This window comes from Drosophila willistoni (assembly GCF_018902025.1).
Source record: "Drosophila willistoni isolate 14030-0811.24 chromosome XR unlocalized genomic scaffold, UCI_dwil_1.1 Seg105, whole genome shotgun sequence".
Lineage (NCBI taxonomy): Eukaryota > Metazoa > Arthropoda > Insecta > Diptera > Drosophilidae > Drosophila > Drosophila willistoni.
Genome location: NW_025814054.1, coordinates 1,209,978 through 1,230,738, shown reverse-complemented (window position 1 = coordinate 1,230,738; position 20,761 = coordinate 1,209,978). Strand labels below are relative to the sequence as shown.

The following is a 20,761-nucleotide window of genomic DNA, read 5'->3' as shown; positions in this document are numbered from 1 at the left end:
GGGGGGTGGTTAGCGATTTTGTCAAACAAGGCGGCAATTAAAAGTGTCGACAGTGAAATCATTTTTGCGAAAATTCATATTCAAATATATATTATAGATATATGTATACATTTTGTATACACACACACACACACACACACAGCTACAATGTTGGCGCCCACAATAAACAAATTGTCTGCCACAACAAGAGGAGGATGAGGCGGAGGACGACGACCGACAGAAAGACAGACAGAAGACTGTGTGTGGTGAATTGCATTTGCTATGCCATAGATATAGCAAACGCAATCGGGTTTTGGGTGGAAAAGCTGCCAAAAAGCAACAAAAAATAATATAAAACAAATTGCAACTATTATATGACAGGGGCAGAGGCTATTTGCTACTTTGCTTAGATCTGCAATTTATAATCCTCAAATGCAGCGGCAGCCGCCTCATCATCATATAGATTTTAATGCGTCGGCGTATTTTTAAAACATTTGCCTTGAATTTCGGTGGCACTTTCTGATCTGTTTCTAATGATCAACAGTGGGGCAAACGGGCAAATAGATGCGTGCACACACGCATTGCTGACGTCAACAAATCAAACATGTTAATTATATGTATATATATATATATATATATATATATATATATATGTATAAAAATCGTTTTTTTTTTGAACTAACTATGTATGTAGATTCTAACCACCACATGCAACGCCCACCCAAAAAAAAAAAACAGAAAAAAAATCAACACGACCCATAAAATATCATTTTCTTTTTTTTCCAGCAAACGAAATAAAAAGAATAAGAGAAAAAAGAAAATCATCTTTATATATACAAACATTCAGTCGTATATATGTACGTATACACATCTATTTGTGTGGAAATGGGCAATAGCCTTTCCTCCATTCCGACAGACAGCCAGACAGACAGACAGACAGATGGGGGAATTGTACTTGGGTGCCATTATTTGGAATTTGTATAAATTAAAGCCTTGCAAAAGCAACAAAAAATTGAATTTTCGCAAAACATTCAACATTTTTTTTTCTTATATTTTAAAAAGCTTTGATAAGATTTATAAACTAAATTGAAGCAGATTTCTTTAAATTCATTGGAACTGTCAATAGGAATAAAAAATGAATGTCATAATGTTTGCAGATTGCAAAGCAAAAAATCTTGTATTCGACAATTATTCTCTTGATTCTTTAAATCTCCTAAAGAGGTTTGCATTTAAAAAATAAATAATAAACTTGTAAAATTGGGCAAAGAAAACTCTCACAGAAGTCACATAGGTTCGCTAACCCTAAAAGGTTTATATCGGTGGCGATTTTGATTCTATTTTGAACTTAGATCAAAGTATTAAACTTGATGAATATTTACCTTGGAATCGCGGGGCTGATATGGTTTGCCATTGTGTAGCCAATATATGTCTGGTCTTGGAATGCCACTGACAATGGCCTCCAATTTGATTTTTTGACCCACGCGAGCCATGGCATTAGATAAGGGTACCTTAAAACTGGGCAGTTCAGTGGGCTCCAATGCTATAAGAAAAGAAACTAAGTGAGCAAAAACTATATATATATATATATATTACTCAAGTTAACTTACGTTCTACTATTAAACTAGCTGAACAGTGCTCAATGCCAGCCGGATTCGAGGCACTACAAGTGTAAACTGCATCATCTTCGAGAAAGACTTCTTCGAATCTTAGATTCGCCTCGCCGTTATTATAGCTGATGACATAATCGGGTGAGTCATCGATGCATTTGTCGTTCTTGAACCACTGTACAGTGGGCAATGGAACTCCCGATACTACGCAAGAGAATTGGAAGGAACTGCCTTCGGTGGCCTTGCCACTTTCCAAAAATCGTACAATGCGTGGCGGCACTAGCTGCAATTCTGTGGCATTCTCTCGGACTGCCAGTGTGGCATTGGTGTCACAAGTGCCAACCAAATTCGAGGCACGGCAACTGAAGCGCGCCGAATCGGCGGCAAAAGTTTCCTCAATGACCAAACGACAAATGCCCTTATCAAATGTGGTCTTGTAATCGGCATTAGATACAATGCTGATGCCATCCTTAAACCACTCGACAGTTGGCTCTGGTGTTCCAGTCACCTCACACTCGAAAACAAAGCGTACGCCCTCCCGGGTCACCGCATCCTTGAGTGGGCGTGTAAATAGAGGAGAGGCATAGCGGAGTTCGGTGAAAATTTGATTCACTTGAATATCCTTGCGTATGTTCTCGGTCACAATGCGCTGTTGATCAACCTGATCGCGTAATGTTTGCAGGCGCGCGATCTCCTCACGCTGTATGCGTGCCTCTTCTTCACGCTTCATGCGGGACTCCTCCTCACGCTTAATGCGAGTCTCCTCCTCGCGTTTGGATTGCAAACGCACTTCCTCCTCCCTCTTGGCAATCTCTCGAAGGGTCTGTATGCGTTGTTCCTCCTCTCTGGCGGCCTGTTCGCGGGCCAATTGCTCGCGGGCTGTTTGTTCTCGTACTGCCTGTAGGCGTGCCTCCTCTTCGCGGACTGCCTGCTCTCGCAAGGACAACTCTCGAGCGGCCAGCTCTCGCTGGGCCTGTTCCAATGCTGCCTGCTGGCGTTGTGTCTCCAGTCGAACTTGCTCTTCGCGTGCCGCTCTTTCTCTGGCCTCTGCCTCACGCATAGCCTTTTCACGCTCCGCTTGGTCACGGGCCTCACGTTCATTTTGCTCACGTTGTCGTTGCTCATGCTTCAAACGCTCCTGGACGATGTTAATGTCCATTTTCAGTTTGATAAACGATTGGAAAATGTTCATCACATCGTTGTAGAGAGTCGAGACTTTGGTCATATCATGAGCACACTGTGAGGCACTGTCCAACTTAGATCTGAGCGCTGCCTCACGATTCGTTACATATTTCTCAATGTCATTGACCAGATTAGAGGCTTCGACAGCATCGCGCAGATATGGAACCTTGTTCGAGACGCTACTGTAAAAGTAACTAATCTCACGATATTCTGCATCGATCTACATAGATTAAAGTAAATTAAATTAGTTCTAGATGTATGCACCCACTATAAGTCAAATCTCACCTTTTCGACGACCTCAAAGAATTCGGTTGCCTGATTGAGACTCTTTCGTTTTTGCTTCACTTGATCCTTGAAGCTTTGCCATTTGTCGTTGAGCTTGCGTAGCTCGTCCTTAACATAAAGTTCGCTCTCTGGATTACTGATCAATAGCTGTTGACTAGTGGACTCGGTAAACTTTTCAATACGCTTCTCGAGTAGCTAGAGAAAAGAGCACAAAAAAACAGAAGAAGTCAGCCCCAAAGTTAAACCAAAATAGCTCTTAGCCTCTATCTCTACTTCTACATACTACTGGCCAGCTAATTAACCCATTAGGCAATGTCTAGGCAAATAAACACGCGCACAAGTGCAGCCAAGCAGGGAAAGATAGTTTTTTTTTTTGTTTTTTTGGTTTTTTTTTTTTGCTCATAAAAACTAAAAATTTCGAATATTTCGAGACACACATAGCATAGAACGTCAAAAGCAATTTATAACAGCAAATACAGAGAAAAGTGCATTAAAAAAAAAAAAAAAAACAAGAAACTAGAAAAGAAAAAGTCCGAGAAGCATTCACAAAAATCATATATTTATATATCCACAAGAAGATGTATTTCATGTATTACCACCGAAAAGAAAAAAACGTTTTTAATTACAAACTAACGACAGCTGCCGCTGTCTATCTTAAAAGCCCATTGCCTGTAGTTCTTCGTTGACAGCAGCGGACATTGGATAAGAGTGAAGAGAAGAGAGTTGCGATATTTTCGAAATGTCATCCCAACCCAGCGCATCTCGCAACGGAACACAACGCTATGCGGAGCGTCTCTCTCTATGCCTTCTTCTTTTTATATTTTGGAAATTTGATGAATGTTGTGTAGCTGCCACGAGCCACTGGCAACCGAGTGGTTGATGGTGATGCTATGCCTGAGTGTTGTGACCACCCAAAAGAACTCTGGGGGCTGGGATTATGCCTGGTAGTGGTACTAGGGAAAAGCAATGCAAAACAAATGACACAAAACCAAAACTCTTGCCTCATGCCAGGGCGTGGGATCGGAAACGAAGGGAAAACTCATTGAATCTATAAGGCTAGAGTGCTACCTCAATTGTGTGTGCTGTTTGGCCCCAGCGTCTTTGATGGGGCGTTGATTTCAATTGCTTGGGCATTGAACACTATAAAAAAAAATGTATTAGAGGAAAACCGATATACATATTTATGCATCGTAAACAACTTAATTTGCATTCATGTATAATTAATTGATGTCTAGCGACCTATCAGTAAATACGGTCAATTAAAGAGTAGTTAAGATTAACTTTCTGGGCTTTCCCATGGTTCATCGCTGATGATGTTTTCTTTTGTGCTTAAAATAATCTTTAACCTGGCGGCGAAGTAAACAAAAAGTAAAGTGTTTCCAATAAGTTCACTCACCTCTATGGTACGTTCAAAATACTCAAACGCCAACGATGTGGTTTTGGCTGCAGCCAAACTATCCACACTCTGTCCATTGATATCGTGCAGCTGTTTGCTAACACTATCCAGACTACGATCAATATCCTCTAGATCATTGCGGAATTGCTCGATCTTCTCAAGGCGGTCCAGTGTCGACATTCTGGCACTGCTATTCGATTCGAAGTGAATACGCAAATTCTCCAACAACTTCAATATGCGATCGGTGTCGATTTCGCGAGCACCCGGCGGCTCCAGTACACGTACACGATCGATCAACAGTTCGGATTGTGTGATTAACGATCTAAATTTATCCATACACTGATCGCGGAATCTCTCGTGCTCGGCTATGGAGCGCTCTACGCCCAATCCGGATCCCTGTTGCTGTTGCTGATGCTGCTGTTTGGCAAAGTACTCATCAATTTCGCGACGCAATTGTACGATATTCTCGAGGAATTGCAATATGCTTTCGACAAGAGTGCGATAGTCATACTTGATGCCATCTAGTTTTGCCTTAAGCATGCGCAAATTGTTGATAACCTGCTCGATCTTAGATATTGACTGTTGATCCTTTGTTTGAATCGATAATGTAGTTTGAATGCGTTGTTGTATCTCATCCTGAGCTCGTTCGATATCCTGGCTAACATGAGAAAGTTTCTCACGGGTGCTTGTCAATAGTTGCTTCGACTCGACACTGGGTGAACTAAAGATTGGATACAATTGTGTATCCACTTGGGTGCTCTTGGCAACGGTCTGTAAAAGTCATAAAAGCAACATCAAGTACATTTTCGTCTCATTAGCTCCTTGCTTACCTCTTCGTTATCACTCATGACTTTCTCAAGGAGATATTCCACTTCACGCTTCTCTCGTATACTTGTTGTCCAATTTTCCAAACTGCTCGTCACGTCGACCTGCCGCTTACTAAAGCCGTTTAGCGTCTCTTCCACTGCCTGCGCTGAGGATTTCGTCTCAAGATATGGATCCACAATCTGCGCAACGATGTCGTTAAAAATAGCATTAGAGAAACTCAAAAACAAAAACAAAAAAAGAAAACATAGAAAATCAACCGGAAAAAAAACCACCCAAATGAGTTTTATTTTATTTTAGTTTCTTGGATTTTGCCTTTTTGGTTGATTCTTTTGCTCAAGTGTCGCGCGCGCGTTTTTGTTGAGAATGTTTCTTGGGGAAAAGCGTGGCGCGTGGCACGCATCTGCCTGCGGCCAGGGTCTGTTGCGTTCTGGCCTCGCCACAGCCCCAGCCTCGAGTCCAGACCAGACCAGACAAGACCTATCTAACTATAGCATATATAGAAGAGCAAATTGCTTTCTTTTTTATTTATGGACACATCTCGAGTCAAACGCAACAACTAGACTCGAGGCGTCCAAGCGTCAGACCGACAAGCGAATTTTCTAATTTCAAAAAACCAACTTTATATATCTCTGTATATATGTATATATTCATATATATATATATATATATATATCGGCTGCGGCTGTTGCGGCGCTCCTTTCCCCCCCTTTGCATCATCATCTCATCAAGAATATATATATATCTGCACATGTTGAGAAAGATAGAGGGAAAAATGACGTTGTCGTTTCTAATATATGTTTATGGCTAACCGAATCATATTGTTTATAATTTATGACCCAAAGATGTGGTGTTGGCAGGCGAAAAAGAAGTTTTTAACTTGGTTGTATATGAATTTAAAAGTGTGAAAATACACGAAACTTTCTATACTCTTGCTTTCTATAGGAGTTGGTACATATCGAATATTAATACTGATCAAGTTTGCATTTTCAAATCATGACATCTCAAGCATAGCTCTATATATATATGTATATGTATGATTATCAATGGCCAAGTGTAAAACTTCCATCTGTATGGCACTATCCTCGCGTTATGTCTCTTATTGCAGTCGAAGGGCAGCACTTAAATTTGCAATACTCTAGTGTAAGCATAATCAGATAGATGCTCCCTAACTAAACTCTAGTGTAGAAATTTGCTTCCTTCTAAAAATAACAGGCACAGCAATAGCATCGGCAGCAAGTTGCTGGTTCTTCGGAAACCAGCCAGGCAAAACTGCGGTGCAAATGTGCAAGCTGTCAGCAGCTGACATTGTCGGTTAGTGAGTAAAAAAATAGTATATAGAAACTTTATACTAGACATGCACAATGCTTAAAGCTTTTAGCCCTGACTTTAGAGAATTCCAAACAAGAAACTAAAGAAGATTTTAGCAAAATAATATTGTACATGTATACAGACTTTTAGGTTGATGAATCGCTGGCCCAGCATCTTCAGTTCGTTGAAGCTTGAGGCAAACTGTGACCAGGTGGCTTGTAGGAACTGCAATTTGTGCTCATCCGGAGTCTGTTGGAGTTGACGCTGCAAATGATCCAGCTGACTAGAGAGCTCGTTGGCCTGATCAAAGAAATTGATCAATAGAGAGACATTATCCACACGCTTCAGCACCAAATCCTTGAGTTCGATCCAATGTTTGTGCAAGGATTCGGCTTTTGAGTCGACATCGTAACGTTGCTGAGGGCTCAGAGATTCGAGATGGATTTTAATGGATTCGAGGAGTAAATTGATTAGCTCGCCTTTGATCTGAGAATATACAAAATTTTTTAGATAAAAAAAATGAACGGAACGAATGTTAATAATTACACCAACCTCAAGATCCTGCATTAGCTCATGATGTTGTAAGAGAAATTGCTTAGCCTGCTGCACATTGCGTCCCATATCGACACTCTGCTGAAGTTGCAACTGACCCGATGCTCTTAGCCAGGCCAAAAGTTCATTGTGCTGTGAGAGAAAATCGCTGAGAGCTTTCTGTACTCGTTGCTGATCCTCACTGCTATTGGCACAGATACCTTCTATATATGCCTTGCGATTCTCTAGCTCATCCAGCACACGTTTTACCCCGAGTGTCTCCTGTTGTGTGCGTCCCACCTCATCCAATATGCCGTAGCCAAGACGCAATGGTTCTTCAGTGAAATTTCTGACATCCCTTGCCACTTTGGCATACATGGAATAACTCTCTGGCGAATTGGGAGGCAATTTGACGCTTGCCAATTCCAGCTCTAATTTCTCCAAGACACTCAAAGTGTGCTCGGCCTTGGCGAAGAACTCACGAGATTGTTGCAACCAATGCTCACGTTGATCAATTAGATCCAAATGTTCGGTGCAACCACTGAGCACTGCATAGGCTCGTGCACATGCTTCATCGCCAGCGAAATTGCCGGAGGCTTGAACCTTCTCCTTGGCCCTTGTGATTTTGAGGGCTCGATCTCTTAGCAGCAGCGCCTGTTGCTTCCACTCTCGATACTTGCAAAGCATCTCATTCGCCGTATGTTCGCATTCGCCGAGGCTGTACAATGTATTTAACTCGTGACGTGCCTGTTGAAGTGCCGCCTCCAGGTCGATTAATTCCCTTCCCAGCAATGCCAATGCCAGGCACTGTTCCAGCTGGGTCTTTCTCGTCTGCCAGGCCAATTCTAAGGCATTTCGACGGTCATGCAATGCCTCCAGCCACTGCTGCACCTGATGCACAGCTCTCGTCGCATCTCGCTTAATGTGCTCTGGCCGTGTGTCGAGTGTCTCCAATTTTTCCAATTCCTCCAGTTGGGCCAGCAGCTCATTGCCATCCTTCAGAGCAGCCATCACTCCGGTTAACATGTCTATGCGCAGTTGCTTAAATCTATTGAGGAACTCTTGCACTCTGGCCACCTCAATGGGTACCAAAGTCTCACTGCAGGCCATTTCCAGTTGATCCATGCGGCGAAAGCATTGTGTCATCTTGTCATGGAATTGTGTGCACAGCAATAATATATGTTGGCGATCCTGTAGAAGATTCAATATATCCTGCCAAATAATATTCAGCGTATCGGCCATGGCATTGACCAACTCTGAACTGATTCTTTTGCTGGCCAGCAATTTGTCGGCCTTCTGTACAAATTCCTCCATGGGACCAGGCAGATTCTAAATCAAATCACAAAAATCACAAATTATTGCAAAAATACTAACTTTCAGTTAATCCTGTCTTCTGACCCACCTGTAGATTGCGAAGAGTCTCATCGTGCTCTTTTTGCATGCGCAACGATTCATCAAAATTGTTTCCTAGCGAAGTAATTTTTGGTTCGAGTTCCACAACTTTAATATAGATTTTTTCGGGGCTCTGTAAAGGTTTTTTAAATAACGACTTACAAATTTTCCAAACGTCACTAAAGAAATTATTGTTAAATTTCCTAATAAAGTTATTGTCAATCAATCAATCCATAGAGTCAACTCATAAGTATATATGTTTTGCTTGAATTATGCAATAAGTCTTTCTACAATTAGCTTTTAAATATGTTTTCATTATATTTTGTTGCGTTTGAAAAGAATGTTTTGCATTCTGGCACATTAAAATAGATTTTATGCATTTAGCTGTTGGGTAATTTGAGATTTCAAAACCCAAAAAGCTTCAAACGTAAAAAGATTTTCAGCACACTTTATGAAGAAAAAATAATTTAGAACACTTGTTTAGTTTTTGTTGAAAATTATATCCAATTTGTTGGTATGTAACCAAAAATTAATTTTATAAATGTAGCCGAAATATTGTTTGATAATTTGGAATAAAAATAATTTGTATTAAATGTATGATGACTTATCTATTTAGACAATTTGGTTGTCTCCATTATATTTATGAGCTCCAAAGTTTAAATAAAGTTCCCTTTAAAACAATAATTCAGAAATATGCCAATAATCCACAAGGAATGACAATGTGGCAGGTAACTGTTCTGTAGAAGAATCAATGAATTTACGGCTATATCTGTATGTACATATGTATATATGTATGTATGCAGATAGCCTTCTAAAGGGTCTCCCTAGCCTCAACCGAGTATTATGCCTTTGCCCTTGTTAACAGTCACGTTCGACAAAATTGCAGCACATTCTCATTCATGAAACTTGTCGCTTAACATCGACCAAAGCGATCTTTGGGCAAAAGAAGTAGAAAAACAAAACATAAAACCTGCTTAAACCACAGGCGGTTGAGAGGCATTCAACTTGGTGGCAATGCTGCACAGCAGCTTCTAATTTTGGTAGTCGTCGTCGACGTCGTTGTCGTTGTCGTCGTTGCCGTTGATGCAGCAACACTATGTAGCAACTCTTAGTCGTAGTCGTAGTCGTCTGATTGCAATGAAGGTCAGCATTGGCTGTTTATGGTAATGGCATCCGTTAGTTTTTCCTGCTGTGGGGATGAGCATGTGTCGATATAGATAGCAGTAGCATGTGGCACAATGCCGGAGACGCTGTGAACCAACTACCAACTACTGCGTTCAGTTCACTACACTTCTGGTCATTTGAGTTTAGTTCAGTTGATTTGTGTTAATTTTTGAGTTGAGTGAAAGCTTCTTTCAATTTTTTCTTAACTTTGATGTTTAGGTAGCTAAATGAAAACTTGCGTGGGCGTTAATTTGTTGAAATGTTTATGTTCGATCATTTGTCTCTTGATTAAATCGATTTTTAATTTTAACACAGAGAAGGAGTTTGCCCTCGAGGGCTAGTGCTCTCAATAATTGGAGGTCTACAGTAAAACTAATGACTGTAATCAATCAATTACAATAAATACTAATAACCTATGCTATTAGAGGCGCCCATGTTTTCCAATGTCCAGTTCACTGACTCATAGCGACGTGAGTGAGTTTTCAATATGCATAAATGTTGTTGGGCTTGGGGTTGGGGTTGGGGTCGCTTGGACAGTTTTCCAAAAACAACTAACAAACTTGGAGTTGTAAATCACGTCACCGTCGTTCGTCGTCGTCTAACTGAAATATGAACCATAAATGGCATGACATCACTATAAACAGCCCGACCATAACTATAACCATACATACCCATTATGCAGATGAACGGTAGAGAGGGCGGCCTGTGAGGCGCCGTTGTCTTCTTCAACCTGACCCCCCTTCTGCACCTTATTGCAAAAAATATTTTGTTTGAATCGTATTTCAAGTGCCGCACGCACCGAACCGTTAAAATGTGCATTTGGACATTTAGAAGAAGATTTGTGTTGTAATAATCCCCACACATGGCGGAAGTCAAGGAGTTTTTCTATGGTAGGAGGGTGTATATTCCACCATTCCGATGATATAATGCTACATAGACCCCAAAGGCAACAACAGCTAACAAAAACACAAAATACCAAGGCAAAGGTAAGAGTCAGAGTCGTCCACTTTTTTTTTGAAGGCGCTTAGCTGCAAACACGTTTTTGGCTTTTTAAATTAATACCTTGTGGCAGCGTATAGAACACGATTTCGATATGAAATTACCTTGACTTGACTCGATTGCTTATCGTTTTTTTTTTTTTATGAAATCATTGCGATTGCGCATTTCTATAGAGAAGTGTGGAACGAAGTGGAGTATGGAGCTGGTGCGCTCTTTCATTAAAGACCAAAAATTGCGGAGGCGTTCTTTTGAGCGGTTGATTTACAGGATTTGTTAGATGATTGTCAGATAAAAGGCAAGTGATGAAGACAATTTCGAATTTGTGTTTTCTAATTTGCTAGGGGGTGGGGGGAGGCCAGCACTTTCGATCGATTGTTGTTGTGGGCGTTGTTTGAAACAAAAATAATGTATTGAATGATGCAATTCCCAAGACTTGGACTTTGTCAGTTGATTTTTGATTGGATTTAATTTTGAACTTAAACGTTAATAGGGATAATTAACACGTGTCCGAGCACTATATAGTTGAAAAATATGTTGCACACAATGTGTCATTGCGTATCTCCCACTCTCGCTCTACCCCCCTCTATGTGACTATGCTGTTCTTATTACCATTAACCCTGAGGTGTCAGCATTATGCAAATTAGCTACAGCGAACATACATATACATAATTGCACATATGCAATTTATTTTCGGTTGTGAATCACCAATAGACAGACAGACAGACGCAGACACAATCAATTTTCACGTTGAGGTAGTGCAGCTATTCAAAGTGGAATAAAGAGTATCAAGAATTAGATCACAAGTGCGCTAAAAAGTCGCGATCCCTAATTCGAAAGTTAGTTAGTTCTTGGCTCAATAAACGAAATCAGCATAAAGACATCGATTTCGGGCCAGGTTGTTTGATCCCCATCTGATACTATCACAAGAAATTGAAAAGAAATACTTTAGAAACTTTTATTTGTAAAATTTAATAAAATTGAAAAATGAAAATTAGGAACTGTCCCATAGTTAGATAGAGAAATTATCATTTGTGGTCCACACACAATGTACTGTTACGTATCTTTTTAGTGCGGTGTGTGTATATGCATATTTGAATTTGTGTGCTCTATAAAGACCGCTAATTGAATACAAATTGTCATTCGCTCATTAAAATGACATAAATCAAATATACATATTGTGGGTACCTACAAATGTTTATATAGCATATCGGGGCCGGGACCAATTCTCGCACACCTACAAATCCTAATCCAAATCAAACATAACCTAACCATTATTTTGCGGTTGCGCTGGGCCCATTAAAAGTTTATGTATACAAATAGCAAAACGTATGTTTTGCCGGCTCGAGGTCAAAACATACATTTAACAATAAAAGGTCGCAAAAAATCAACAATCAAATAGCAAAACTAATAAAAACCACATTAACATTTGCCTCTCTTTCTCTCTTTCTCTCTGTCTGACTGTCTGTCTTTCTGTATATGTATGTGTGTTTTGTTGCTCTTTATTTTTTACATATGTTGTGCATTTTGCGATTGTGTATGTGTAAATTGATAGAGAGCAAACAAAATTAATGTATTGTCCAAATTGAATATGCAAATCCAACTAGGGACGATTGAAAACTTTTTCAAACTAAGAAAAAAACTAAAGTAAACTAAACTAAAGAAAATAAAATAACCAATCTGAAAATACTTTTAGATCCAAATCTATCTAAGAATTTGATCTTATGATGGAAGAACTATACGTTTAATAGTTTTCTTTTCATAGTCGAGTTTAAGTTTTTCATTAGTTTAAAAACCATATCACTCATACGCCAAGGTGAACAAAGGATTGAAACTATGATAGTAAATTTCATTTAAAACTGAAAGTGTTTCATTGTTATATTGAGATTCATTTCAGATTCTTTTTTATTTCTGTTACAAGATTTCCTATAAGTTTCGACAAAAACTTCTTTATAAGTTGTCTTGTAACTTCTTCCATAGGCTCCTCTATAGTTTCCACAATTTTCTCTTAAATTTATAGTAGTTATTCTTAAAACCTCAATAAAATATCAATTGTTATATCCAAAAACAATAAATTTTGGTAGTTAAAAGTTATTTCTATTTGTTCATAAGCTCTCTGCAAAAGGTTGTAATCCTACGACAGATCAATGTTTTCTTCACCCATCCAATGACTAAATATGATATTCAAAATCTTTATATAACCAAATTGTATGTTGAAACGAATTGCATTCAAAGGTGTTGTAAAACATTTCGAGCACACCTCGTATGTGCTTTGATTGCTTTTGTTGCTGCTGCTGTTGTTGTTGTCAACACGCTCTAACGCGTTTCGCATGCCGCTGGCAACATCCCATTAAACTTGACTTGATTTTGTCATAAAACAAAGCAGAATTAAAATCCAAAAACAAATAACAATATACTTTTATATTGTTATTGTTGTTTTGTTTGGTGTTTTTGTTGTTGTTGTTAATTTCACAAAGGTTAGTTCTCGCAAGCGCCTCGTCTGATCTGATCTAATGTGATCTGGCCTGGCCAGGCTAGGCATGGCGTGGCATGTGATGTCAGACTTTTTTTCAATTCTATAAATATATATCCCCATATGTTTCTCTGTTTCTGTTTCTGTATCGGTTTCAGTTTTTGGGTCTTTGTGGGTCGCACTTTCCCAGGCCGTGCCATAAAGGAATTGAAAAATTATGAGTGGGTAAAAGCAAAAGAGCAGAACGAGAGAAGAAGGCAGTGCAGTGAGAGAGAAAGAGGGAGAGCGAGAAGGTTGTTTGGCAATCGCTAAGCGACCATCGAATGCAATTTAAATTTCAATTTAATTCGCAAGCAAGTAAAAGATAATTTCTATAATTGTTTGTACAAATTGTTGGCCACGACTTGCGGTTCAGGTCGTCCACAAGCCACAGACAGCAGCCACAGACGCAGCAGCAGCAACGACGACTTTCATTGAGCGTTTATCGGCAAATATCAGTTTTCATGTAAACATGCAATATATTTTTCGCGTCTCTAACTCGAAAACGTGCCATCGCTGCCTGCGTCCGTTTGGTAATTACCAACAGCAGTATCCACCATGGCAACGGCAGCTGGAGATCCTCTTTTTTTTTTTTTTAGGTATGCCGCAACTGGCAACTGGCGCTGGCAAAATTTATGCCCCACTGGGTGCTGGTTACTCTCCTCCGTTCCGTTCCATCCCTGGCATCTCTCCACCTTCACCTTCATCTAAACTGAACAGCTACTCCTCCTCTGTTTCCTTCTTCGTTTATCAATCAGTGCGTGCCAAACTGTTTTGTCAGCTACGCTAAGTAGGAGCGTTGCATTAAGTCCAACTGATAGACAAGCCGTATACATACATATATACAAATATAAAAACCAAAACCAAAGACCGGCTCTCTGGCTCTTTAGGTCTTTGGCATCTTTGCTGCGCTCGTCTGCGCATAGAATACATTATTTTAGCGTTTTGGCGATGTTGACAACGTCAGCCAGCCATACCGCCGCCACCTTTTGGTGTTGGTGGTGTTTGGTTACTACTTCTACTGTCAGTTAGGGTTGGAATTCATTCCAATCATTGATTAGATTTATAGTCAATGCGTTGTTGTCGTTGTTGGTGAAATCGTTGTGAAAAGTTGTGATTTTTAACTACATTCAATAATGAACGCCTCATGTGAATCATGTTTGCAATGATGCGAACACCAAAATGATTTCTCTTCAACTAAAAATGGGCAAGTTTCAAAAGTTCTCTGTAACAAATTCATTTTTGCCACATTGAAGACTGGTCTAGACTACAGATGATCGATCATCTCTGAAATTAGTTAGGTTAAAAAGGCCAAGGTCAGCATCTCGGTTCAAATGTCGTCTACATCAAAAAATATATTATTTTAAAATTTCAATTCCGGGAAATATTTGGGAATTGAGTTTTTATTGACCATTTATAAAATTAAAAGGCTTAATTTAACTAATCTAGTACTTTTATTTAATTTCTTTCCAAGACAAATTGTAATTCATTATTGTAAAGTCAAAGTAGAATATTTTTGTATAACGAAAGGACGTAAATGACGTGAAAACACTTTACAGAGTGCAAATATCAGAAATAAGATATAGAAATCGGGTATCTATGTTCAGAAATCGGGTACATGGCATGTGATGGTTAACATTCCTTTTCCATTAGCTAAACATAATCCATAGTCAGAGAATCATAAATCACAGTGACAAATCACAAAGCAGTGACTTTGAACATTGCAGCCCTCAAGAGTTGTTGCTCCCTACCAGCACCCCTTACACCCAATTTCCCCCCTCGCAACTACTTTCCTTTTACTTCACCCACTAAAAGTCCAAGTGCGATTCGAAGAGGTATGCCGCGCAAGCTTTTCATGCGTAAATTTATGTGCCTGGCAAGCGTCGTAAACATTTCTTTTTGCCTTGGCTTTCTTTACCACCCGATTCAGCCCCCTCTCGCTTCGCCAGCCGCCCTCTAACTCTTTACTATGTGTGTTTCTGTCTGCCGGTCTGCCTTGGTGTATCTTTGTATCTTTGGGCTGTTTTGCGCAGCTGCAGCCGTTTCACCCACGCCGGGCCCAAAACGACGACGCCAGGCACATAACTCACACTCACTAACATACATACACACACACACACACAATAGATAGAGAGGAAGAGAGAGAGAGAGAGAGATAGTTTGAGAGATAGAAAGAGATGCATACATAAGTATATGCTCATATGTCTAAGCAATTTATGGGTGAAAATCTGCGACTTTTACAAATGAAAATGCCATAAATTCAATTAGAGTTAGCTTTTTTTCTTCTTCTTCTTCTTTTGCAAATCAGAGCAAATCGCATCCGATCCAATGAGGAGAAGAGCCTTCTTCTGCTGCTTTTCTTTTCGCCCCAATTGCTTTTTCGTACTACTCCAAAATGCTAATGCCAAATTAGTTTCGCGCATTTGATTCAATTATGTGGCAATTGTGATGTGGGGGTGGAGGAGTGGAAATGGTTGCTCCATTCACTATTTATTTAGAGAGTATGGCTAAACAAACATTGTAAATCTCTTTGAAGTTGATTCTCCATTGCCTCGCTTACTTTTAATTGCTTTCGCATTTAGCTCCGCTGACCAAGAAAACATGAAGGAAAGAAAAAAGGAACACACATATTTTGTAAGCAGGCTGAAAATACCAACACACACGCACAAGCACATACAGTTTCCACTTGTAAATAATTTGGTAAAACGGAAAAAACCTATTGCGATAAAAATGTATGGCTTTTCTTTTGAAAGATTTGCGTAAATCTTACCAAAAGAAACTCATTGAGATTGATGCCTTCTTGCCCAAGAAATGAAATGAAATTAGTTTTTTCTACTTTTTAATAGTTGTTGTTGTTGATGTTGTTAGACATGGGCATCAATATGGGACACGACTGAGACTAACGGGTCAAAATGATGTTGTTTGTAAATCGTGTGGGATTCCACATTATATATGGGCCATGTGCTATGGTCCTATGGGCTTGACTAAACATTTAATAGGCGAAACTGAAAGTTTTTAATCAACAAATTAATTAACAGCATCAATTTAATCACATAGATGATGAGATGATGATGATGTTGGGAAATGCATCTATAAATAGGCATTTAATATGTATGCATGTATATCCAGATCGTCTTCCCACATTTCTCAACCGAAATTTCAAAGATCGTCGAAATGATTTCCATTAAACCATTAGCAATTACTGTTCAATGAAAAAATCTATGCTAAGCATTATCATTCTTAAGTACAAAATACGATTACTAATTTCAACAATTTCTCGCTCTCTCTCTCTCTCTCTCTCTGCTGTGCAACATTTTTTTTATTAATTAACAACTATTGCCTTCATTATGTCGGCTTAGTTAGAATTATTTTAAATATTTAATTTAGCTAGTTGTACAATAAAGTCCAAGTTGCTTTTAGTTTATAATTCATTTAACAAATTCAATTCAATGTTAATCTGCATTTCAAATTGAGTTTTCATTGCCAATGCTTGATTATGTACCTAATCATTGAATAATTATAGTATTTAGCTGTCATTCAAATGTCAATTCAAAAAAAAAGCACCATAGAAGAGCAAAAAGTTTTCAATGAGAAGCAATTTGCAAAAGTTGAGGGAATTGGTAATCTTTTGGTTTCAAAGGGTATACAAATATCGGTACAAAAAAGAACACTGTAGAGAGACTTTAACTTTAACTCGACTTGATAAATGAAAAATATCTTTGCATAATTTTCATGTCTAAGAAAATTGTCTACAGTTAAGAAATAAAACCAACTTTCCCAGAGGGTCAAAACTATCTATCTATGTTGCATAAAAGAAATGTTCCATTTGGAAATAGAAAACTTTGACATATTTGCATAGTTGCCTAAACTAAACTCGGTGAAAAACTTATTGTTGTTTTTTGTCTATCTTATGCTTGAAAAACTATTACTTTTGTGCGGGTTTCCGCTGTACAGTATAAACTCTCCAAAAAAAGAGAACTGAGCTCATCGAACATAATGTATCTATGTGGCACGCTTCTTTATGATATTGTTGTTGTTATTGTTATTGTTGTACATCTGTTTGCTTTTGTTGAGGAATATGTATATTTATTTTTACGCGTTTTTTTTTTGTTTCATTTCAATTTTCGGCTGTGGTCCGCCTTCTCCCCGTTCTCTGCCGTCATTCGGCTAATTTGTTTACCTGAGAGAAACTCGCTCGTGTTGATTTTCAACACTTTTTTTGTTGGTGAGACCAACAGGTAAATTTTTCAGTTTTCAATTACATTTTTTTGTTTCTAAGCATGAGAGCGGAAATTTAAATTATTTTTTTCTATTTTTTTTTTTGGCAGGGTCTAAAAGCATTCAATGAATTTTCATTTCATGGAAATTTCTATATATATATCGGTGTTGAAAAGCTTGAAACAAAATGTTTTCGACTGACTCATGAATTTTGCAGACATTTCAATCCAAATCAAAGAAATAATGGTCACTAACAATGAATGCTGTATTCCCTTTCATTGAATTTGGTTACAACACAAATTGGCAGTTCGATTCAATTATCTTTGGGATCTATTCTGGACGAGAACTTAAAATTATTATCAAAAATAACAAATTTCTGAGATTTTTAACCATTACTAAATTGGCAACTGGTTCATCCGATTTTTAACTTGAGAAATAAATCTCAAGTCCTAATCAACGATTCTATTCCCTTCTGGTTTTTGTGCAAAAGTCTTAACTTATTGAGTATACCTTTCGTTTGTAAGGGCAATAACAAGTATTGAAAGGAAGAGCAAAAAATTGTAAATCAAATCAAATGTTTAACACATGGAGCGCTTTGAGAATGGAAAATGAGGCGAAATTTTTGTACAATTTTTGGTTTCGTTTTACTTTTTTCTCAGTTTTGTGTGCGTGTTTTTTTTTTGTGCCCGAAAAAAGTGGCACAAAGTGGTTGAATGAATAAAAACAAAAAGAGGAAGATGAAGTGCCAGAAAAAAGCTAAAAAAAAAAAGAATCATCGCTGCCTATAATTATTGAATGGCCAGAGAGAAGAACAGCAAACTTGTAGAGCTTCACCCAAAAACAAAAACGAACTCAAGTTCAAACAATCTCAAGTTGAGGCCTTTACACGCACACACCAATGTGTGTGTGTGTGTGTGTGTGAGAAAGGCCCAAAAGTTTCTCTGCATTTTGGAGAGATTCTGCGGTTTTTTTTTTGTTTTTGGAGCCAGACAGCAGCAGGTAGGTATAGACATAGGTAGTCAGCAGCTGCGCCTAATTGTTAAAAAGTATCTTGCAGATACATTTCTTTTGTCACGTTAGAACGCTTCTGATGTCAGACAAACAACCTTGAACCTTTTTGTTTTTATGTAGTTTGAAATATTTATAACTGCTATCAACACAACTTTTGCTTTCGTTGTTTAGTTTTTTGTTGTGTTCAGTTTAGGTTTCGGGTTTTTTGGGGTTTGTGTGTATGTTTTTTTCTTGTGCTAATTGGCGCGGAAATTGTTGAAGCCGGTTTAAATCCAGTTTTGGGCATTATTAGATTCATAGATGTGGCGTTAATAGACAAATATTTGACTTATAGCTTTAGGGGTCGGGGGCAGAGTAGGAATTTTGGTTCAAAACGAAACGCAAACAAGAAAAGGCAAACAAAAGTCTTCATACAATATATATAGGTATATATATATCTATAATTGTGATTGAAACATTGAAATCATTATAAAAGACTACATACATAATACCACGATCGATCAAAGTCGAGCAACTAATTGGAATAATTGGTTTATTTTCTCGAGCTTAGTTCTCAGCACTTTTCTCTAGCATAACAGAGAAGACCTCCATGCTATAAGTTGCAGTTACATCATAAAAATCTCAAAAGTTACATCATTTATCTGTTTTAGCTATGTATCAAAACTAATATTTTTTGAAAGTATGCAGCCACATTAATTTGAATATTCATTATTTACAGCATTTAACATTCTTTATGAAACATATGTTGAGACACCTTTCCTTTAATCTTTATTTATCAATATAAATGTTTGTATACTTTGGCTACGAATATCAAAATTTACCCATTTTGGCTTTTACTTTTTCAAAATATGCAGCCACACTAATTTAAATCCCATTTTTTTTTAGCATTTAAAATTCTTTTTGAAACATTAATTATGGTCATTTCTTAAACGTTGCCAAAAACAAACTTTTGGCTCTGCTTGCCTTATATAAACTAATTGCCAATTTTCATTAAGATTAATGTTGGGCCAAAAATCGATAAAGAAAAAATGCTCTATGTCAACTTATGACAGACGTCCGAAAGGGCTAAGAATAACTCAAAGTGATGGCATTGAGAAGAAAAACCAAACGATTGGTCAGAGCAAAAGTGAATCATAAGTGAAATTAGCATCAATCAGCATATTAGCACCTGCAAAAAAATGTACTCTCGTTCATTTCTATTGGTATTGGAATTTAACTATTCAATATTTTTTTATCTTGTGTGAAATAATTCAATTTTGAATTGTTTGTTGAAAACCTCTCTCATCTTCTCCGAACAAACATATAGATAGATAGATAGATAGATATAGAGATGTTGACTCCATGGTTTTGATAGTGGTCGTGGTGACAGTGTCTACAACTCACTTGCAATAGCGCTATCACCAGTTGGATGGGTCCACATCGGACAACAACTGTGCCAATGGTGGTGGCTCGTAGGGACGAGGTTGTGGACATGGCCTGGCTTGGCGTTGGCGATAATGATGACATTGTTGCTGAATAATTGAAGGCATCTAGCTGGGATTGTTGTTGATGTTGTTGTTGTTGGTGTTGGTGTTGTTGGGGCTGGCGACTTGAGGAGGCAGCCGAGTAGAGCGAAGACATCGATGAGTCTATGGTTTGTCGGTGTTCCATGGTCGAAGCGGGTGATGTGATGTATGTGTGTTGTGAGTGGTGTTGTTGTTGTTGTCGTTGCTGTTGTTGTTGTTGTTATTGTTGTCGGCTTAGCGGCTATGTTGTTGTGTGTGTTTGTGTTTTGTTGTGTGTGGGCGGTTTTTTAATCTTTCTCGTTTAGTTTTCTTTTGTTTTCTATTTGCACGCGCGCGCTTCTCCTTTAAGTTAGCTTTACTTGATGTACATTTTGTGTTTTATTTTTTTCTTGTTTTCAACTTCCAAGAGACAAGCACACAAAAAAAAAAGAATACAAAAAAAAAATTGTTAGTTTTTGGGTTCGTTTTGTTTTTTTTTTTTATTTTGGTTTTTGTTGTGGTTCGTTTTGCGATTTTTGTTTCGTTGCGAGCGCTATCAACGCCGGCGATCGTCTGACGAGCTCATAGCGGGTCTCACGTAGAACCCGAAAAATAAGAAAAAAAAATTAAAATACATTTTCTATATACCCTCTACAGAGAGGGGATACAGGGTAGCCTAAGGTCGGCAGAATTTCTGTCATATTTAGACTGTGTTTCGTCATGATAGACTTTAACTTCAAGCTCCTACAAATGGCGACCATTGTCAGATCACATTATTTAACTACTTATTTGAAATTGAATTTTATCTGAAACTATTTTAACATATAATTAGGGCTTCTAGATCTTGGCTATGAAGAGAGAAGATATA

At 38.3% G+C, this 20,761-nt stretch overlaps 1 protein-coding gene across 7 annotated transcripts in view; it reads right to left on the bottom strand.

Annotated features, from left to right (window-relative positions):
- The window catches only part of LOC6645015 (muscle M-line assembly protein unc-89), a 31,214-nt gene extending 11,092 nt beyond the window's left edge, over positions 1-20,122 (bottom strand). For 3 of the 7 annotated variants that reach the window (XM_023177231.1, XM_023177234.1, XM_023177235.1), the window contains exons 1-9: positions 19,793-20,122; positions 8,519-8,641; positions 6,730-8,445; positions 5,280-5,456; positions 4,450-5,220; positions 4,122-4,193; positions 3,054-3,248; positions 1,587-2,988; positions 1,359-1,519 (exon numbers count right to left, since the gene is read on the bottom strand). In XM_023177231.1, the coding sequence (XP_023032999.1) occupies positions 1,359-1,519; positions 1,587-2,988; positions 3,054-3,248; positions 4,122-4,193; positions 4,450-5,220; positions 5,280-5,456; positions 6,730-8,445; positions 8,519-8,641; positions 19,793-20,059 (4,884 nt within the window). In that variant the 5' untranslated portion in view covers positions 20,060-20,122. The remainder of the gene's footprint in view (positions 1-1,358; positions 1,520-1,586; positions 2,989-3,053; positions 3,249-4,121; positions 4,194-4,449; positions 5,221-5,279; positions 5,457-6,729; positions 8,446-8,518; positions 8,642-19,792) is intronic. The other 4 variants (XM_023177233.1, XM_015177873.2, XM_002067731.3 and 1 more) reach the window with 2 other exon arrangements.
- Positions 20,123-20,761: the final 639 nt, after the last annotated feature.